This window comes from Cheilinus undulatus, linkage group 7, assembly GCF_018320785.1.
Source record: "Cheilinus undulatus linkage group 7, ASM1832078v1, whole genome shotgun sequence".
Lineage (NCBI taxonomy): Eukaryota > Metazoa > Chordata > Actinopteri > Labriformes > Labridae > Cheilinus > Cheilinus undulatus.
The window spans coordinates 13,450,588-13,470,520 of NC_054871.1; the positions used below are offsets into that span (position 1 = coordinate 13,450,588).

At 39.9% G+C, this 19,933-nt stretch overlaps 1 protein-coding gene across 1 annotated transcript in view; it reads left to right on the forward strand.

The window, feature by feature from the left end:
* The window catches only part of LOC121512245 (contactin-associated protein-like 4), a 227,242-nt gene that overhangs the window by 184,717 nt on the left and 22,592 nt on the right, over positions 1–19,933 (forward strand). Inside the window, exons 17-19 of the mRNA XM_041791414.1 lie at positions 1,964–2,182; positions 15,951–16,190; positions 19,242–19,466. Coding sequence (XP_041647348.1) covers positions 1,964–2,182; positions 15,951–16,190; positions 19,242–19,466 — 684 coding nt within the window. The remainder of the gene's footprint in view (positions 1–1,963; positions 2,183–15,950; positions 16,191–19,241; positions 19,467–19,933) is intronic.

Consider the following 19,933-nt stretch of genomic DNA (forward strand, 5'->3'; position numbering starts at 1 on the left):
TGTTTCTCATTATTATAGCTTAATAGCCACAGTCAGGCTTATTGGATATCTTTCATATGGTATTAGCAGGAAACAAAACTGTTTACTGGCACGAATTGTTGATGTAATGATTAGCCTGTCGGGAAAGACACTGAAGATATCTGTACTTAATTTCATCCGATTCCATCTGAGCTGTAGATGCTAACATTTTCAGAGTTGCAAAATACAAACGAGCAAAATTTGCAAATTAAAGCCTAATTACCCACTCAAATAATCACACATGTAATCTTTTCTGCCCTGTGCTGATCCCTGAATCATCTCAGACGTGGTACAGCTGTATGTCCATCCTGTTAACAGATGGACAGAAGGAGGAAGCCAATTCACCCTCCTGCCAGTGTATGATGATGGAGCAGCACAACAGACTAATGAGATCAGTGAAAGATGGCACAGTCTGGGGCCAAACTCAGGGAGAGATCCAACAAGAAGACTAAGTTTTGTACCTGTGTAATGGTGAGCTGTTTGGTCAGGTCTCCCCCGAGAAAGAAACTGAAATTTTAGTGAGACTTGTGGTTAAAGAGGCGCTTAAAATAACTAAAAACACTAGACATTTTTTCAGAGGGAAGCAAATCAAAAATGGGCAAATTACACATGGAGATTTCTTGAGATTTTGGTTTTTCTTCAAGCTTCTGTGAGTTTGTTTGGGGTTATTTGTTGGTTCAGTCAGAATCACTTATTTGGTGTAGAGGGCTTCATGCAGTCTAGTGGGGCCTCATACCAAAGTCTGCTTAGGGTCTCACTCATTAGCTGGGGCTGCCAACCCCCAGCCAGTCCCAGCTGGGGTTAGGGTTGGGGATCGGTTTAGGTCTGTATGGGGTAGGTCCAAGGGGTTATTATGGCAGATGACTCTCATCAGCTTAACCCTCATTTGCATACAGGCCCTTTTGTCACATGACCTCTTGTCAGAAATGGCTTTAGTCCACAGATTGTAGCAGCATCTGACAGAATATGTCTCCACCTAGGATAAGGAACTTTGGGCCGGGGTTAGGGCTGGGTTGGGTTGGGGTTAAAGGGTGATTATGGCAAATTACTCTCAGCAACTTGATCCTAATTTGTATACAAGAACCATGAGACTGGTCTCACCCGCTTTTTCTTGAATAACTCTTGAAGTGTAAGTGCTAGCAGGATGGAACTAAGTCCTACTCCTACTATATCTTGGGCGGCTTTTAAAGTTGCCCATATCTTATGTAAGGTTGTAAAGACATGGGACCAAAACTGGCGTGTTCAGCTCGGCGAAATTAGGGGGGAATGTCTACAAGCAATGGTTCCTACGTTAAAAGCCAGAAGGCATTCAGATTTAAAAGGCGTGGGGCTGGCAGGGGCTAGTCATGTGGTGGGGCTGCATAAAGTAGCTGAGAGAGACAAAAGGGCTCATTCAAGGTGAACTTATGCAGCCCTGAATAAACCCAAACCAAGAGTTTCTCATAGGAGCTCTAAACGGCTTTTTTTTTTCAGATGTTTTGGAATGTTTTTTTTTTTTTTTTTTTAAGTCTAAAAATTGATAACAAAGTTGGCCATAATAGTGAACTGCATCATTGGTTGTATGCATATCATAAATGTCACTTGAAGTTTCAGTATGAAATATAAAGTGAAGGTAAACTTAGTTTCTGTACTGCAGCTTTAAGAGCATCAACATAACCATGAACAGTGTAATATAGGATTGTTTCAAGTTTCCGTCTGTGCAAAGATGGATTCGGAACATTAGGGATTAGCAGTGCCTCGCTCATCAGAGGACACAATTATCTCTGAGTGTCAGGGAGAGTTTGCTAATCAGCAGGTTAGAGCTGAGTGGAAACAAGACAAACTCACTCTGCTTGACTGACAGTCAACAAGTCATCAAATCTTTCCTCTAAAGCCGTGTGTACATCCATGTCTTTTGTCCTGATGTTTTCTCCACCAAACTTTTCTGATCACAAATCTGCTTCAGCCTCCACAGAGGTCGTCTTCTCTTTTGACGTTGGAAACGGGCCGCTGGAGGTACGAGTGGAGACGAGCGTCCCTCTGAATGACAACCGATGGCACAGCGTACGAGCCGAGAGAAACGTGAAGGAGGCATCGCTGAGAGTCGACCAGTGCCCAGCAGCCACGCAGGAGGCGCCCGCTGATGGACACATTCATTTACAGCTCAACAGCCAGTTATTCATAGGTAAGAGCGTGACAATGTTTGTCAGTGAATTTCTAAAAATTATCAACAAGTGAAAAAATCAATTTTCAATCAATTTTCTTCAAGAAAAGAATAAAAAAAAAAGATTTCAAAGCTTTGGATTGTTTTTGATCTTGGTAATACATTCAGATTTGTCTTGATAAATCAAGCTCAAAGAAAATGAAAATCAAGCTCTTAGAAAATGAAAAGATTTGATGAGTTTGTGGTGTCTGAACATGTCTGAACACAAAAACTTACATTTTGGGGTACTTTTTCGTGTGTTATGTTAAAACTCTGTGTAAGAATTCTCACAGAAACAGTAGAAAATTTCTCTGACATTTAAGCGAATTTTTGTGGATTTTGGAAGAGAAAATGTGTCAACATCATTTTAGGCAGAACTACTTCCTGTTCAAAGTCAAGGCTGAACTTGTAAACTTATCTGGTCTGACTAATCCCAAATAAGCAGGAGAAACTTAAAATGCATTCCAAACTAAAGCTCAGGTCTCAGAAGGTTAAGGTTGCTGTTGGAGGATTCAATTCAAGGAATGGGAGGGAACTTCTTTAATATTCCAGAAATAAAAAGGGGGATGGTTTTGGCAGGGGTGGCATCAGGAGGCAGCAGCTGTCTCCACACGTGTGAGAGAAGATGTAGATGGAGGCAGTGGCTGCTGGTGTTCGACAGAGATCAGAGTTAAAGAAAGGGCTGCAGCTGTAAATCATAAACTGAAGATGGAGATGAATGTAGCTTTATTAAAGACTCTGGAAAGCAGCCTTCCTTTTATGTTACACAATCAGAGGAAGAAACTGATGTTTGGCAGGCACTTCAGAGAGAAATAGGATGCTACTGTCAGCCACAGTCTGCAGATGGAGGCTGCTGCAGGTTGCTGGCGAATGCTTGCAGACATTAGAAGCAGCTGTCTTTCATATTGGGAAGTACAGGCTGATGGTTTCTAGCAGTGCTTGCTGATGGAGGCAGTTACTTTAGGTCATTGGCAGATATAGCAGGTAAAGCCAGCTAGTTTGCATAGGACTGAGTTGAAGGCAGCTGTCCTTCATGTTGGTGGAGACTGAGGGTCATGGTTTCTGTTTGGGTACAAAGTTAGAGCAAGCTGCAGATTGTCAGCTGAAGCCAAAGATAGAGGAAGAAGCTTCAACTCCCAATAAAGATTATTGATTGATGTTGGAGGATGCTGAGGAGTTGCAGAAAGTGCAGCTGCAGACGTTGACTGATGATGTTTGTCAGATATTGGAGTATGAGTCATAGTTGGCAGCGCTAAACCATCAACTGCATGTGGATGTGGATGCAGATCCTAGCACTAGACTGAGATAGAAACAGTGGATCCTGTCTTTATATTGTGCAGGTAGAATTAGTGGCTGATGGTTTCTGGTAGAGGTGCTGGAAACAATCAGTTCACTTCAGAATTGCAGATATTTACTTTTGCAATTCTGAATTGATTTATTTTCAGCAGCAGCAAGTTTGAGCATGACAGACCTACTACTATCGTTTCCTACCATGCACCCACTGATGACTCATTTTTCAGTCCTGCCTCATAACTGTAGCTGCTAACGGAAGAAGCACTAGCTCTCTTGACGTTCTTATATACGGCCTTTACTGTCTGTGGAGCAGGACGACACCCAGCCTGCACTGTTTTCAATTATGAAAATCTCAGGATGCAATTACTGGGCAAGAGGAAGAATGTCTCCACAACAACCACAATTCCAAAAAAGTTGGTACACTGTGTAAAATGTGAATTAAAAAAGCAATGATTTGCAATTCTCAGAAACCCGTGTTTTGTTCACAATAAAACATGAACAACATATCAGATGTTTAAACTCAGACATTCAACCTTTTCATGACAAATATAAAGTCATGATGCCAGCACGTGTCAAAAAAATAGAGACAGGGAAACAAAAGGCTGGAAAAGTAAGTGGTAGTAATGTAATACAACTGGAGAAGCATTTTGCAATTAATTAGATCAACTGCCAACAGGTCAGTCACATAACTGGGCATAAAAGGAGCATTGCAGTAAGGCAGAGTCTCCTTCAGTAGTAAAGATGATCAGTGTTCACCAAAATGTGAAAAACTGCAGAACAATTTTGTGAAAATGTTCCTCAATGAAAAATTGTGAAGACTTTAAATATCCCACCATCTACAGAACTTAATATCAAAAGACTTAGAGAATCTGGAGAAATTTTTGTGTGCAAGGCTGTTTTTATTCACATTATATATAGCGTCCCAAATATTCTGGAATTGGGGGTTGTACAATAATAATAATAATAATAATGATAATAATAATACATTTTATCTATAAAGCGCTTTTCAAGAACTCAAAGACACTGTACAAAGTTAAAAAACACATTATATGCCAAAGAAATCAAAAGACACTATAACAGCTAAACAGACAACACGCAGACAGCAAGCAGATAATCAGACAGCAAAAGACAAGACAAAAGAGTCAAACATTAAAAGCCAGTTTAAAAAGGTGAGTTTTGAGCAGGGATTTGAATGTGGAAGAGTCGGTACAGTCTTGGATATGTTTGGGGAGGGAGTTCCAGAGGGAGGGGGCAGCTATGGAGCAGGCTCTGTCCCCCCAGGTTTGGTGCTTGGTTCTTATGGGTGGGGAGAGGAGATTGAGGTTTGAAGAGCGGAGATTACGGTAGGGGGTGTGAAGGTGTAGGAGGTCAGTAAGATAAGGAGGGGCCTGTTGGTTCAGGGCTTTATGGGTGAGGAGGAGAATTTTGAATTGGATGCGGTAGGGGACAGGGAGTCAATGGAGGTTTTGGAGGACAGGGGTGATGTGGTCACAGGAACAGGTATTTTCATGTAACTCTAGACAGCTGATGAAAACATTATGAATAGCAGCTAAAGTCGCTGGCTAAGGTTTGAGTTGTTGGTTTTAATGCAGCTGTCAGCCACATCGGGTTACAAGCCAGTCACAGATGTTGGCTGCTGCAGGTGATGCTGGCAAAAACAGTTTTTTTCTCAGAGACTTAAGCTGAAGACAGGAGCATAAGCTTGAAAAGCAAATATCAGTTCTTACTGCCAGCTAGTTTTATATGGCGTAGTTTTCTATTTCTGTAACATTTTGATGTGCAAATCAAAATCTTTATCTTGTCGTATCCTACACCCTACATTTTAATTTGCACTTAAAAATCTGACAAGAAAGGCTGCAAATTTAAAAAATGCACAAGAGTTTTTTTTTTGCTTGGAGGTGGGGAAAACTTAGAGTACTGATAAAAGTAAAATGGAAGTTTTTGCAGTGGAAACCCATTTAGCTATAAAATGATGACATCTCTGGGTTTGCATGTTTTAATAAGGACCTAGAGCTGTTACTGGAACTCTCTAAAGACATCCCTAACCTGTCTGCAGCCCTACATTTAAAAGAATAAATCTAATTTATGTTTCTATTCATAGATTGCATCCACCTTTTAGAGTTACAAGGGAAAATGTGAGCATCTCCTTGTTTTACATGTTGAGGCTCTTAAGCCTAAGTATTTTCTCTTCTGTAATCCCTGTAATTGATGTCACTTCTCCTCTTTTCTTCTCAGTCTCTTGAAAACATACACCCACCTAACAACAGTGTCCAGACATGCACAGACCCACAGAGAAAAACACGTTTATAAGCAGCAAAGGAAAGTAGAAGATTAGAGTCTTTTAGTCTCATCCTGAAGTAGACAGCCATTCAGAGAAATTAAACCTCAGTGGACTTTCATAAACAGGGAATTCTGCAAGTTCTGCCCTCTTTGCCTTTAAGTTCATATAAGACAACACTCAGGGATAAAATCTGTGCTCTGTACCACATGAGGTCCCACATGAGCAGCTGTTGAAGCTGAATGTATCTTATTATGGGGAACCTTGTCCTCAGAGTCTTTTATAACCTAAGCGCCTGAGGAGCTCTGAAACTAGTTAGTGGTGATAGCAAAGACGGCTAGAGTCTGAGACTAAATGTTTTACCGAAACAGACATGTTTTTTTGTTTTGTTTTGTTTTGTTTTTCAGAAATGCTCATTTGGAGCTGAAGTTTTACCAACTTATCCAAATAATGTGAAGCTTTGATTTAGACATGCAGCATTGCACCCCCTTTTAGAATTTTGATTTAACCTAATTTCAAACTTTATTAATCCCCACAGGAAGCTCAAGTTTGTGATCTGTTATTTAGAGAAGTTTACTCATTTATTTGTTTTTTTTAATTAAGTTTATTTGATAGGGACAATGCAAATTACATAGTGCAACTTCTGCTTGTTACAAACAAGCTAAAAGTAACTGATGTTTCACATAAAGAGATTATAGCTTTTGCTAGTTTCCATCTCCTGTCCCAAATCATATACATAAACTTAAAATACACGTATGCAAAAACAGGATAGTGTGGTCATGCACTGATGAGGAGATTTTGGGCATCACACGGAGAGTACCGTAAGCAATTAGGGTTTTAGTTTCTGCATTTTGGAAGTACTCAGGGTGTGAACTGGCATCCAGACCAATTTCCATGCACTAGTTGGACCTTTTTGGGTGACTTTGGGATAGCTGTGACTCAGTGGTGGAGTCGGTTGGCTCTCAACTGTAAGGTCGAGTGTTCAGTCTTCAGCTCCTGCAGATATATGTCTGAGTGTGCTGTCATTGCCCCAGTGGTGTGATCGTGTATGGATGGGATTGGTAAACATTGATGGTCACTCAACATAGCAGGCTCTGCATCAGTGTGTGAATGGGTGAATGTGACCTTTGGTGATAAACATGAATTGGGTATTCAAAACTAGATAAGGTATTACACAAGCTAAGGTCCATTTACCACTTACTGGGACACGAACAGGGGACCCTTCAGTTCTCAAACCAAGGTCCTTCAGTCTGATCTACTGTCGCTGCTGCAGAAAAAAGTATGACAGTGTCGCATCTGTTTATACACTGACTTTGGTAGCATTAGCATCAGTGTCTACAGTCACAAATTTTTTTCCCTTACACCACTCATTTTACTCTGAAGGCCAATGTAGCCCGGTGTTTCAGCACACAGTGTCCTAAGTTGAAAAGACAGCCTCACATGGCACATATAACAACATGGCATTTTAAAGTCTTCATCTCCTCTTTAAGAGATCTGACACAGCTTGACTTTAATGAATCTGCATTATCATGCTGTTTCAGAATACGTCATTCCCCTTTATTGTGAGAAAATCACATCCAGTTGCTGTCTTTTTCAGACTCATACCTCTGAAGTCTAGCAAAGGTGAAGCCTCCGTAACCTATATATAATTCCAGCCTTTAGATAAACAGCGCTACTCTGGTATAATATGGAGGAAAAAAAGCTGTCTACATTGCAGACATAAATGCTCCAGGGAAAAGAAAGTCGTTTAACTCAAAATGGAAGCATGAAGAAATTCCCATCTGTATCCAGAGATATAAAGCAGCTATCAGAGGATGGTTGCCATGACTGCTACAGCATTCTGAGACTGGGCATGGCTGTGAGACCATGTCCACAGATGCATTCACAGACGCAGACAAATCTGACAAATCTGCGTCTGTGACTAGTTAGGGCGTAGAAGTTGTGGAACTGTTCACCTACCTTTGCAGCATAATCCATCGATCCAGTGGCTGCGAAGCTGAGATCAACCGCAGACTTGGACTCGCACATTAGGCGACGGGTTCCCTGAGCAAAATGCTGTGGCATTCCCGGTATGAGCATGCGGAAGAAAGTCAGAGTCCTTCTGGTTTTACTATACTCTTGTGAGGCCTGATTATTGACTGATGGCCAGAGGTGTTGCCTGAACTGCGTTTTTCGGGGCCTGATCCAGCTCACCTCATACCAGACGCCTAGGTGGGCTGGTCCAGACGCTTGGGGGCGACTGCGTGCATCGTGGAGGGGAGCACCTGGGAGGATACCTGAAGAGTTTTGGCATGGGCCTTATACAGGATTGGACTATGGCCATCAGGAGGCCAGTGCAGTACAGGCCCAGGGTTGATGTGGTGAAGTACTGAACTGGCATGTGCTCTCATACCTCACCTGACCTGTACAGCGGGAAGCTCCATATTCAATATGGCGGGTGTAAAGGCTTGACAGATATAGCAACATTAACCTAAGGGGGCAGGGGGGTTTACTGAAGGGTCACTTGAAAATAGACTTGCAGTTCACAACACTTCTATCATCCTGTCTTATATTTTTAACAGACCAGAAATATTCAAAACTTTTGAAAAGACATTTGGAGCCTGAGCCTTGAAAACCAGCCTCTGAATCCACCAAGGTTATCCACTGTCCTGTCCCCTTGGAATACAGGCAATAAATTAATGAATAGATCTTCCAATAAATAGTTAAATAAATCTTTAAAATATTGTTATAGCAGGGCAGTGAAAGCTGGACTGGCACGATATAATCTATAGTATCAACAAATGACTGAGCTTTTTACAGCTTTCCCTCTTTAGCTCATGCTTTTTGGAGGAGTTTGTTGTTCATTCAGGTTTTCCTTGTGGGATTTGTTGCCATTCAGAATAAGATTGAATGCAACCTGCTTCTTCAAAGTCAAGATAACCTTTAAACTGCCTCAAATCTAAGCTGGCCATTTGATAGTAAAAGAAGACATTTTTGGCCATTTTAAAAACTTTATAAACAACTTTTTAAAAACTTTTTAATCTTTAAAGTTCATCAATTCATATTTTCATCTTTATCTCTTCTACAGACTTCATGAGACTCTCTGTTAAAGCTCCCGTCTTATCAGCAAAACTGTGTTAAGGGCTAATCAAATCCAATCTTCTATTTTGAGGCTTTATCTTTCTGCAAATATTGAGAGCATATATTCATTTGTAAACAAATATTTTTGCAGAGAAAATCAAGCAGCAAATAAACGTTGAGATTGGGGAGATGCAGAGAAATGGAGGTGAGCTTTGACTGGGCGGCTGTGTTAAACTCATAATCCCCTCTGAGCAGCCTCAAAGAAATGACCAGGACTCAGTCTCTGTGTATTTGCTGCAGGGGTTTGCTCAGTGTTTACTGGAGATGCAGAGGGATTCATATATATTTGAATGGAAATGTGATTGGATAATGAAATGGACTGCTGTGGGAGAGGCTGTTTGCCTTGGACAAAGATTTGATTTACAGCATAGCAGAATGCATTTTGGTCCCCTCACTCTTTCATTTTGGGGTTTTTATTGTTAATCCGTAATGTTAGCAGCCTCTCCTCCATGAAGCATAACTCAGTGGACTGCAAAGACACATATACTGCTATGAGTAACGTGTCCCATTTGTAAAGTATAAAAGTGCCTTGTATAACTGAATAAAGGAGGATATTCAAAGGTCTGAATTAATAAAACATAATTTCCCCTTGGGTGAATTAATGTGACACAGAGTTATTCTTGTTCAGCTTCATTTACTGCCAGTGGAAGGAAAATTTTGAGCACACACTGTAACTCACGTATTAACACAAGCTGTACGTAAAATAATTCAGATTAATCAGCTGGTGGCGTTATAATGCCTGTCCTGACTAAAGTCTGCCTCTTAGTTTTTGGGAAAACACATGCTAAGATATAAAATATTTGATAAATAATGTCCTTTCTGTGTTACTATTCATTCTATATTTTTTAAAGCTCATTTGATCAGTTTTTATAAGGCTATGAAACAGACTGACATTAGTACTGATGTCTCTCTGTGACTTATAATAGCACCAATTCATAGCCAACATGATCTCGACACCTCACAGATTCTAGAGACAGCAGACATTCTTATATTATTTGTAAAGACAAACATTAACCCAGCAAGAGCTCAGCACCAAGCGACACTTACCAAAGTAACAGAGGCAAAGAGGCAGAGAAAAAGCTGTGTTTGGATCGTAAATAAGAAGAGGGAGCTGCAGAAAGAGAGAAAACGGGGAAGCAAAAATGAAAGAAACATATACAATAATAGAGGAAATGCAGAAAGAAAGAAGAGGGAGATGCAGAAGGAGAAAAAAGGGAAATACAGGAAGAGAGAAAGGGGAATGCAGAAAAACAAAAAGGAAGATGGGAAGAAAGAAAGAATGAAAGGGAGTTTGCAGACAGAAAGAGTAGGGAGATTCAGGAAGACGAACAAGATACACAAAGAAAAAGAAGGAAGATGCAGAAAAACAAAAAAAGAAGGTTCAGGAAGAGAGAAGAAGAAAATGCAGAGAGAAAAGAAGGGAGAAATAGTGAAAAGGGGGGTGCAAAAAGAAGGAAGAAGAGGAATATACCAGTAACAGAGAGATACAGACTAAAGAAAGGGGAATGCTGAAAAAAAGAAGATGGAGAATCAGAAAGAAGAAATAATATGTATGAAATGGAAGATGCAAAAAGAAAGAAGATTGAGATGAAGAAATGAAGAGGGAGATTCAGAAAGAAGAACAAGATACAGAACGATATAGAGGCAGATACAGAAAGGAAGAAGATGCAGAGAGAGAAGGGGTGCAGAAATGGTGAAGAGGGAAACGCAAAGAGAGAGAAAAATAGGGTGATACAAGCATAAGGAGAGTGAGATGCAGAGAGAGAGAAGAGGTAGATGCAAAAGAAGACGAGGGAGATGCAGAAAGATGCTGTAGAAAGCAAGAAAACATCATTTCTGATTGAATTCTTAGTGGGCAGTAACCGACCTGAGCTTAGTTCTTCAGTACATTTTTACCTCTGCCAAGGAGGTTATGTGATCAGGTGGGTTTGTTTGTTTGTTTGTTAGTTTGTTAGCAACAGAACTCAAAAAGTCATGGATGGATTTTCATGAAAAACCATCTGGATCCAGGTTTTTTTTTAAAGGATTCTTTACTATTGGGAGATAGGGCTAATGGCAGAGGTCTGCGCTTTTACCACTTTACACCAGGAGATTGCGGACATGAGTAACTTCAATCCCAGCAGCATGTTTGTGGTGTGTTTCTATTCAAAATTTTGGAGTTTATAGAGTTTGAAAGACGCACACCCAGTTGAGGAGACGAGTCAGAGCGTAACAATGAGAGAGACAGCGAACTGTTGCGAGAATACTCACAATGCTGGGAGGAATAGAGGAATATTCATCCTATCTGGATCCACCATCTGAGTGCTTTTCTAGTTGAATATCTGTTCTTTTGTTGTTGTTGTTGTTGTTTTTTTGTTTTTGTTTTTGTTTTGTTTTTTGGGGGGGGGCATTTTACTTGTACTTCACTACATTGTAAAAACATGAATTTCTTATTTTGAACCTTGCTACATTCCTTCTTATTTTAAATATTTATCTTGTGTTTCATTTTTCAGACAATTAATTGTAGTTGATGGTTTTTTACCTTGACATGTCTCGACAGTCATCTACAGTCTTCCTCAGAAGCGTCACCAGACCTCTGTGATGTGTTTTTATATGCTGTTCTTCCCAGGTCTATCAGGCTGACCACGCCCCCCAACGCCTGATGGTCTCTGGAGGATCATCACTTGTACACAGGCTGTCAGCTGTGTCTTCCAGAAGAGGATTTCATTGTGACGTTGTTCTGCTTGTTTAAAGAATGGCATTAATTGAAATAGAATACTAACGGTGTTCCTCAGTCTAAAAGTTTTCTCCTTTTAAAAGTGCGCTCAAGATATGATCCTTTTTTTAGTCAAAACCTGCTTCTTCCTCGAATTCTGGCTGCCTAAACCAACATTTAGCAGAGTTTTTTGTGTGTGCATGTCATTTAGTTGAATCAAACTTTTCCTGATTGAGTCGTTTCGAGATTCTCTAATTAAATTTCACAGTCTGTGCTCCTTTAATGTGTTGTCTGAGGTTTATAACTGATGCTGCAGACTGAGACGAGAGCCTCACAGAGGTTTGTGATGTAGCGGTCTGAGAGGCTGTCGGCTGAACATTTGAGACTTCTCCTGACTCAAACTGTGAGAGGAACAGTCTGCCAGCTCCAGAGTGTGGCAGACATCAGCTGTGACATGTAGATGTGAAATAAGATGTTGAAAGCTTGGAAGAATTTAATTTCACTGAGTTTCAGCTCTGTAAACAGTGAGATTCCTGCAGTAGTTACGAGGATTGTTGTCAGGGGAAAGGAAGTAGAGGTTGCTCTTTTAGCCTGTTAATAAAAAGGATGGATGAATATCAGACTCCAGTTTGTGTATCAGAGCCAAACAAAGCCAATCAGCAGCCAGGGCACTGATATATCATAGGTGACAGTATCTGACTGACCTGCTGTCTTGGGCTGCTGGTACAACATGTAGCTGTAAATCCTAATTTACTGCAGAGAAGACAGAAAATGATCAGCTTTAGAGTGAAGTTCTCACTAACTGTAGCTGTTTCTGTCAAACATGGCTGCTTTCTATTTTATCAGGAGGGAAAACTTCTATTTTAGGAGCTTGAGGGAATTTATATTTATCCTTTTTACAGCTTACATTAATTCCAACCAATTTGCTCTTTCACCTCTCCATTCAGAACAGCTTTCACTGCTGCAATTAGAGTAGATTATTATCATTCAGTCATTATCTCCTTGTTAATAGTTAAATGTGTTCATTGGAATGAATACTCACATTTTCAATTTTTTATTCCTCACAATGTTTGAGTTTATTTAAGGTCATTTTTAACATTTCAGGTGTGGGCTGCCTCTGTCTCTCGGGATTTGCACTCCAAATGTTTTATTATGCAAGTACAGTTTAAATTTTTAATAATAATAATAGACAATGATAAAATGTGACTTTTACCTTTGCAGTGATTCTTTGAGTGAATTTGTGTGCAGAATTATAGGAAATAAATAGTGAGGCAATAATAGAACAGATGGAAAGAGGAAAAAGAAGCAAAAATTGAAAAGGTCAAAAAACTCTGTGTACTGCATTTCAGTCAGTCATTTCACGTTTGCAATTTTTCAAGCATTTATTTAGGTAGCATAGCATAGCATAGTTTGGCATCAAGCTCCAACTTCATCACTCCTTGACAACTTATCGTATGTGTAGAATTGAGATAACCTGGCACGCCAGATGGATGTTTCACACATCCATTTGGAAAACCTTCCATAGCCAACGTTTGGGAAAGGGCAGAGCCTTTGAAAAAAAACTTGGAGGGTAATAGGATTATCATAATGTCTGTCACATCTTTACGGGCCATTCAGAGCAACACAAAAAATGCGACGTAGTGGTTTGCCAAAACGGAGGATTAAACTCCATAGAGAACTGCATAACACGAACCATGGCAGACACAGACATGTCATTACACGACTTTTGTTGTTTATGAAAAGAAAACAACGCACTCCTGTTCTTTGTTCTTCTTTTAACAAAGAAATGTTGTCATGTTCTGATAAAACTTGCACTGGCCTCTTGTCACTGCTTGCCTACGTCATGACTCTGCCATGCCTGAAAGTACCACCCCTCGACGCTGATTGGTCCTGTCACTTTCTAACTGGACCCAAACTGTTCAGATGGGAGCTTTGCAAGATGGATTTGCCTGTTAGAAACATGGAAACGGGTGAATCAGTCTGCTTTGCGAGGTTAGAATTAAGATGTGATGAGATAACATCGTAAACCCCCCAGTTGGAGCCAACAGGTTAATGCTGGGGTGGAGGTTGAAGCGAGAGCACAGTGCTGATCCAGGGCAGCAGGCCAATAGCAAGCAGAGGAAGAGAAGAGAGAGAAATCTTGCAGCTTAAATAGATGACTGAATTAGGAGGATGTGAGTTATGTGATCTGATTTGATGCATGTCAGGTGTGAATCATCCATCCATCCACTTTCTATACCGCTTCTCCCTTTCATGGTCACATGGGGGCTGGAGCCTATCCCAGCTGTCATTGGGAGAGTGGCGGGGTACACCCTGGACTGGTCGCCAGTCAATCGCAGGGCTGACATATAGAGGCAGACAACCAGGCACGCTCACATTCACACATACGGACAATTTATAGTGATCAAACAACCTAACGAGCATGTTTTTAGTGGTGGGAGGAAGCCGGAGTACCTGGAGAGAACCCATGCATGCACGGGTGCTTGCTCTCTTATAACACAGGAATAAATTCTGCGGTTAGATCTTTTTAGGTAATTGTCCAGAAAGCCTATTGGAGTTTACGTAATTTGCTTGAAATGTTGGGAGAATTTCTCTTGACTTCTAAGGGATTTTCATGGATATTTTGGGGAATTTTTTTGGATACTCTAGGGAAGTTTTTTGTAAATTTTCAAGTATCTTCATGGAAATTTTGGTGATATGTTTATATATTGTGGAGTTTTATTTGACATTCTGGGAGGAAATTGGCTTCTGACATTTTTGGCATTTTCATGGGAGTTTGTTCATTTATTTGGATGTTTGGGGGAATTTTTTGGAAATCTTCAGGAATTTTCATGGAAATTTGGGAAATGTAGTTTTACATTTGGGAACCTGATTTGAAATTTTGGATATTTTTGTGGAAATTTGAGAAAGTTATTTGTAAATTTGGGGGGTGGTATCATTTGAAATCTTTCAAAAACAAACTTCATGGAAAATTGGGGAAATCTGTTTGGTTGTTTAGGGAAATTTCCCTCAATTACATGGAAATTGGGGGACTGTATGAATTTGCGGAGTCTGCTAAGAAGTTTTAGGGGGGATTTGCTTCAGAGTTTTGTTGAATTGCCTTGAAGTTTTCAGGACTTGGTCATTTTCTATTGAACTGTTTAGGCTTTACCATTAAGCTTCACTGAAATATTTTAGGAACATTTGAAGAAATTTGGGGGAAACTACTGGATACTTAGAAATATGTTTAAGAACGTTTTAAGTAGTTTATTTGAAATTTGTAGGGAATTGTATTGAATTTTGCAAGGAAAGTTTCCAAGAAACTCAGAACTTTTAGTGGAAATTTTGTTGATGCCCTACAAGTCCATCATCAAACTGCCTCCACCATCTCTCTTTCAATGACACCATTTCTGACTGACTGACTGAAAACCCCAGCAACTGTAAGACTGGCTAACACATAGCTAATACTGACACTCCAGAGCCAATCCAGTGCTGTATTCTCTGCAGAAATAGGACCTTTGGGAGATATTCAGTCATAATTTTTGGTAAATACCAATTCCTGTTCAAAGACGAGGCTTTGAAACTTATCAGGTCCCACTTATCCTAAATAAGTGGGTATCAGAATATTTTATTAAGGGCATTGCATGTTTGAAATATTGCACATTATTAAACTTTAAAGATATTGCACAGTTCAGTTACTTGGTTGGATTATTGCACAAATTATTGTCCACTTTGGCTTCAGTAGTTGAAAAAATATACCATAAATCATATATATCATATATTAGGGATGTTTTGGTATTTTTGAAGTTGGTACCTATAAATTACTTACAACAGTAATGGTTGTGTTCCTCCAGAGATTTGCATGGACCCTTTAAGAAGAACATACTGGGGGCACTGGCTTATGGGTTTGAAAAAGCAGTGGTCCTGGTGAGGAACTTCTCTGCCCAGCATCGTAAAAGCCACCCATTTATTGGCGAAGAGTAATGCCTTGTCTCAGTGTCTTCGAAGACACATCAGGTTCAAGCAGTATGTTTAAATATGTGCAGTCCTTTGTTTAAACAGATTTTGGCTTCTTCCTGGAGTAGTAGTAGTTGTAGTGATAAAGTGACTCTTCTAAAACTCCCTGCACAGTCCTAAGACTTGCACACTAGTTACAGAACTGTAGTACTGGTTTGATAGAATATATGTTGCATTTATGTCAAGTCTCACAAGAAAATTATATGTTCAAAAGCGAAAGACAAGATGCACGATGAACATATGATGACTGTTGAGGAATAGCTCTGATTGGACTGCTTGGCTGCTTGCAGCTTGCTGTTAAACCTTGTGAAGAAACCAGAAGGTAGTAGGAGTGTATAAACATGTTTCTTTTTCTTTTTTTCTGGTAGGAGGCACCGCTTCAAGACAGAAAGGCTTCCTAGGATGCATCCGCTCTCTGCAGTTAAACGGTGTCACTCTGGACTTGGAGGAGAGGGCAAAGATCACCCCTGGGGTCCGTCCTGGGTGCCCGGGTCACTGCAGCAGCTACGGCTCACTGTGCCAGAACCACGGCCGCTGTGTGGAGAGAGAAAACGGTTTCTTCTGTGACTGCAGTCAGTCTGCTTACGCCGGACCTTTCTGTCATCAAGGTACAAACATTCAAACTTTCTATCTACTAAAATCAGAAACTTTTATCATATTAATAGGTCATTACTATGGATATGCAAAATTTTAGATCCATTGCTCATTTTAATATCCTCCAGCCTCGATACAGATTCAGTCTTATTTGATAGACAAATGGACAAACCAGATGACTAAACCTGAGTCTTCCTCTAGACAAAACATTCTTTTCTATAGAAGTCTCATTTCCTCTTGTGTAAGCATTGATAGGCTAATTTAGCATTAAATTCATTCTAGGTTTTTATCCAAATGAAGAAGTGAAATGTACCATATGGAAGTGGTCCAGACCTCATCATTCATGGATTAATGAAAGAATAGCATTAATAATAATGAGCAATGTAAGATTGGTAGATAACATTTATGCTAAAACTGTATTTCAAATATGCACTGTGTAATATTCTTATAACTTCCATTTTTATACATGCCACTGAAAATGGTATTTTTACAAATTCCTCAGTTGAGATCAGAACTTGTAAAACTAGTTGGCCTTGCCTGATGTGGCACATCTTCCCGTTTGGCCTCTAGAATCTTGATCAAATTCAGACGATGTGCAGAGGAAACAAACATTGTGGTATTTCAGGTATCCTGTTTTTTAAACTCTCTACAGCTATTAAACAACTCCAAAAACAACTGAAACATTTTCATCTGGAATTACTTTATGATTCATCTGTTTTTCAGAAACACCTAACCAGCTGTTAGTAGCATTTATATTCATGTTAAACATGTATTTATCAGTTCATTCATGATAAAAATTCACATTTTCTGTGGAAATTTTGGCCTCAGATGTTTTTGGAGGGCAAAATTCCTGCTTAGGTTTTTCACTCATTTCTACACAGCATATTAGCATCAGTCCCATTACCAGACAACATGCCAGCCATCGAAGTATTTTTCTTGCTTGTTTTAATGTGCTTGTAATCTCGACGACATTGGAAATGAGGGATACCTCAATGTCCTTTCAAGAATAAATAAAGGTTTGAATTGAATTGAAATGAATATGTTTGATTTTAACAGTTGTAATAGCATCTCATCAGACAGGGTATATGTTTTTTCAAATGTAACAGGAAAACATGAGTTTTGTGACCTTATTATGAGCAGAGCAGACCAGTTTTCATTGCATTTTATCCTTCCAGCTCAGTCTGTGGGTCGTATTCAGAAGCTTTCCAGACAAAGATCTGTCTGCAGTTTAAAATGACAGCCCCAGTGATAATGATATATTTGTCAAATTTACTGCAGTGGAACAGTTTGTCAAGGTTTCAGTTCACAAAGTGTCTTTGTGATTGATATTTCTGATTTATATGATTTGATCTAGCTGACAGTTCTGTTGTTTAGCTAACATTTTAGAATCAAAGAATACTGTTTGCCAACACCTGCCTCCTTTACACACTTATATTTATCTTATTCAGTTACTGATTGACACAGAGATCATGTAGGATGTTTGTCCTTTTATTTCTAACATAATCCTGGTGCTCACAAAATGAGTAAGTGGCAGATAACAATGAGGCACTTTTACTTTCACCTCTTTTAAACAAACAACACAAATAAAATCCACACAAAAGGATCAAATTGAAATTCAGAGAGTCTGTCTATTTGTTATCTGGCAACAAGTTGGATTTTTTTTTACCTACAGGATGATTTTGACCTCTGAGGCTCTGCTACTTTAATGAGGAGGAGAGAGCAGAGATCAGACATTTTTCTAAGGCGGATCCTTCACTCTGCAGATAGACTGACCCTGACTGTCTGTGTTATTTCCTGTTTGTTCAGCCTGTCCTCTTCACATTGGTCCTGAGTGGGTCATAATGAGTCCATGCTTTCCTGAAGGCCGAGTGTTAGGATTACATTTAAGGACTTCTGTCTGCCCAGTATGCATTAAGGGCTTGTTGACAGAAAAAATATGCCTTGCTGTGTTGTTAAAGTAAAAGTTCAACAGTTCAACCACCCGTTAACTTGAAAATAAATGTTCAAACTTTCTTGCCCAGAGCAGGGGGGAAAACTATTCTTTTATCTACCCACTCAGCGTCAGCTGTTGGTTAGCTTTAACATAGAGACTGTTCCACCCACCTGTTTTGCTGACTTCTTTCTTTGGACTGGGGACTCTAATTAATAAAAACTGTGCTATGTTAGATGTATTTTCTAAACCATAAACCATCTTTTCCATTTATTGAATAATGATGGAGAAAAGCTTTTAGATGTGACCCTCTTTGTTTGCACCTCAGGCTACTGGGATTGCTTGCAGTAGGACTCAGTAGATTGGGAAAATTTTTCCAATCTTTTACATGGAGGAGTATCATGGAGGAGAGGAGTGTCCAAACCGCACGGCTTATCAAAAGGGGTGCCTCAAGGGTCAGTGCATGGTCCCATCCCTTTCTCAGTATACACCACCTCACTTGGTGCAGTCATCTGTCACATGGCTTTTCTTATCACTGCTATGCAGACGATACACAGCTTTTCCTATCCTTTCCACCAGATGACACGACTGTCTCAGCTCAGATCTCATCCTGCCTCGCTGATACTTCTAAAAGAACATGGCAACGTCACCTTCAACTCACCCTGTCCAAGATTAGTCCCACTGTGCAACCGAAAATCAATATCCAGCTTGGATTAAATAAACACATGCCAACTAAGTTTGCCTTTTGGTGCCTTTAACCTGACTATGGTTAAAGGCACCTGTTTTTGTTTTAAGTCATAATCTAAGTTTTTTGTGTTTTTTTGGTTTAAGATTTATTTTTTGGCATTTCCCATATTTGGACAGTGGATAGAAACCATGGTGACAGATTTGGGTTTGACATGAAAGAAAGGAGCCACTTGAGCCTGTGCAGACTGCTTTCAGGTGTAAAGCCTACATACATTATGCACAACCTAAGTATACCCCTTTGAGATAACATTTGTAATAAATGAGTTCTATAAAACAAAGATTATATGATTGATTGATTAGTCAGGGACAAAGGTCAGCAGCAAATAAGTCAGAGTCGGAGCCACTTTGGGGAAGATCTGCCTCAATGTTGTGTCTTTGTGCCTTTCAGAGGTTTCAGCCAGCTTTAAGTCAACTACTTCCATCGCCTACAACCTCCAGGAGCCCTTTGAACTGAGCAGGAACAGCAGTGCTGTGCCTTCCTTCATCTACTCTGACATGACTCTAAGAGGAGAAAATATCTCGCTGAGCTTCAGAACCAGTCAGAGTCCTGCTCTGTTGCTGTATATCAACTCTTTGTACCAGGAGTACCTGGCTCTGCTCATCAACAAACACGGTGAGGGCACTGAAAATGACGTTTTCATCTTTGTTTGTGTTCTGGCTTTCTTTTGTCTCTTCTTCTCCTCATATTTTCCCACAGTGGATTGAGTCTTTTATCCTGATTGATGTTCACAGTGTCAGATTTAAAGAAAACAGTCGGTGCAGCTACGATTAAATGATCATTCTGTTTTCAGTGTGGGTTCTTTTCTCCTCTTCTCCTTTCCATTGTGATTATTTATTGTCTTCAGTTTTCATCACTGGCTTCACTGTAGAGCTTTGCATAGCTTCAGTTGGCAGGAGAGCAATGCCAGAATTCCTGCATGTAATCGGATTTACAATTATCCGTCGCTGTAACTTCATTATGGTGGGTAAAAAAAGGCTGCTGGAGCCTTTCATGAATAGATATCTGGGTAACCTTAAACCCTCTGAGCGCATGCTCTTTTTATATCTCTGTTATGAATAAAACTTTAACAAATTCAGTTG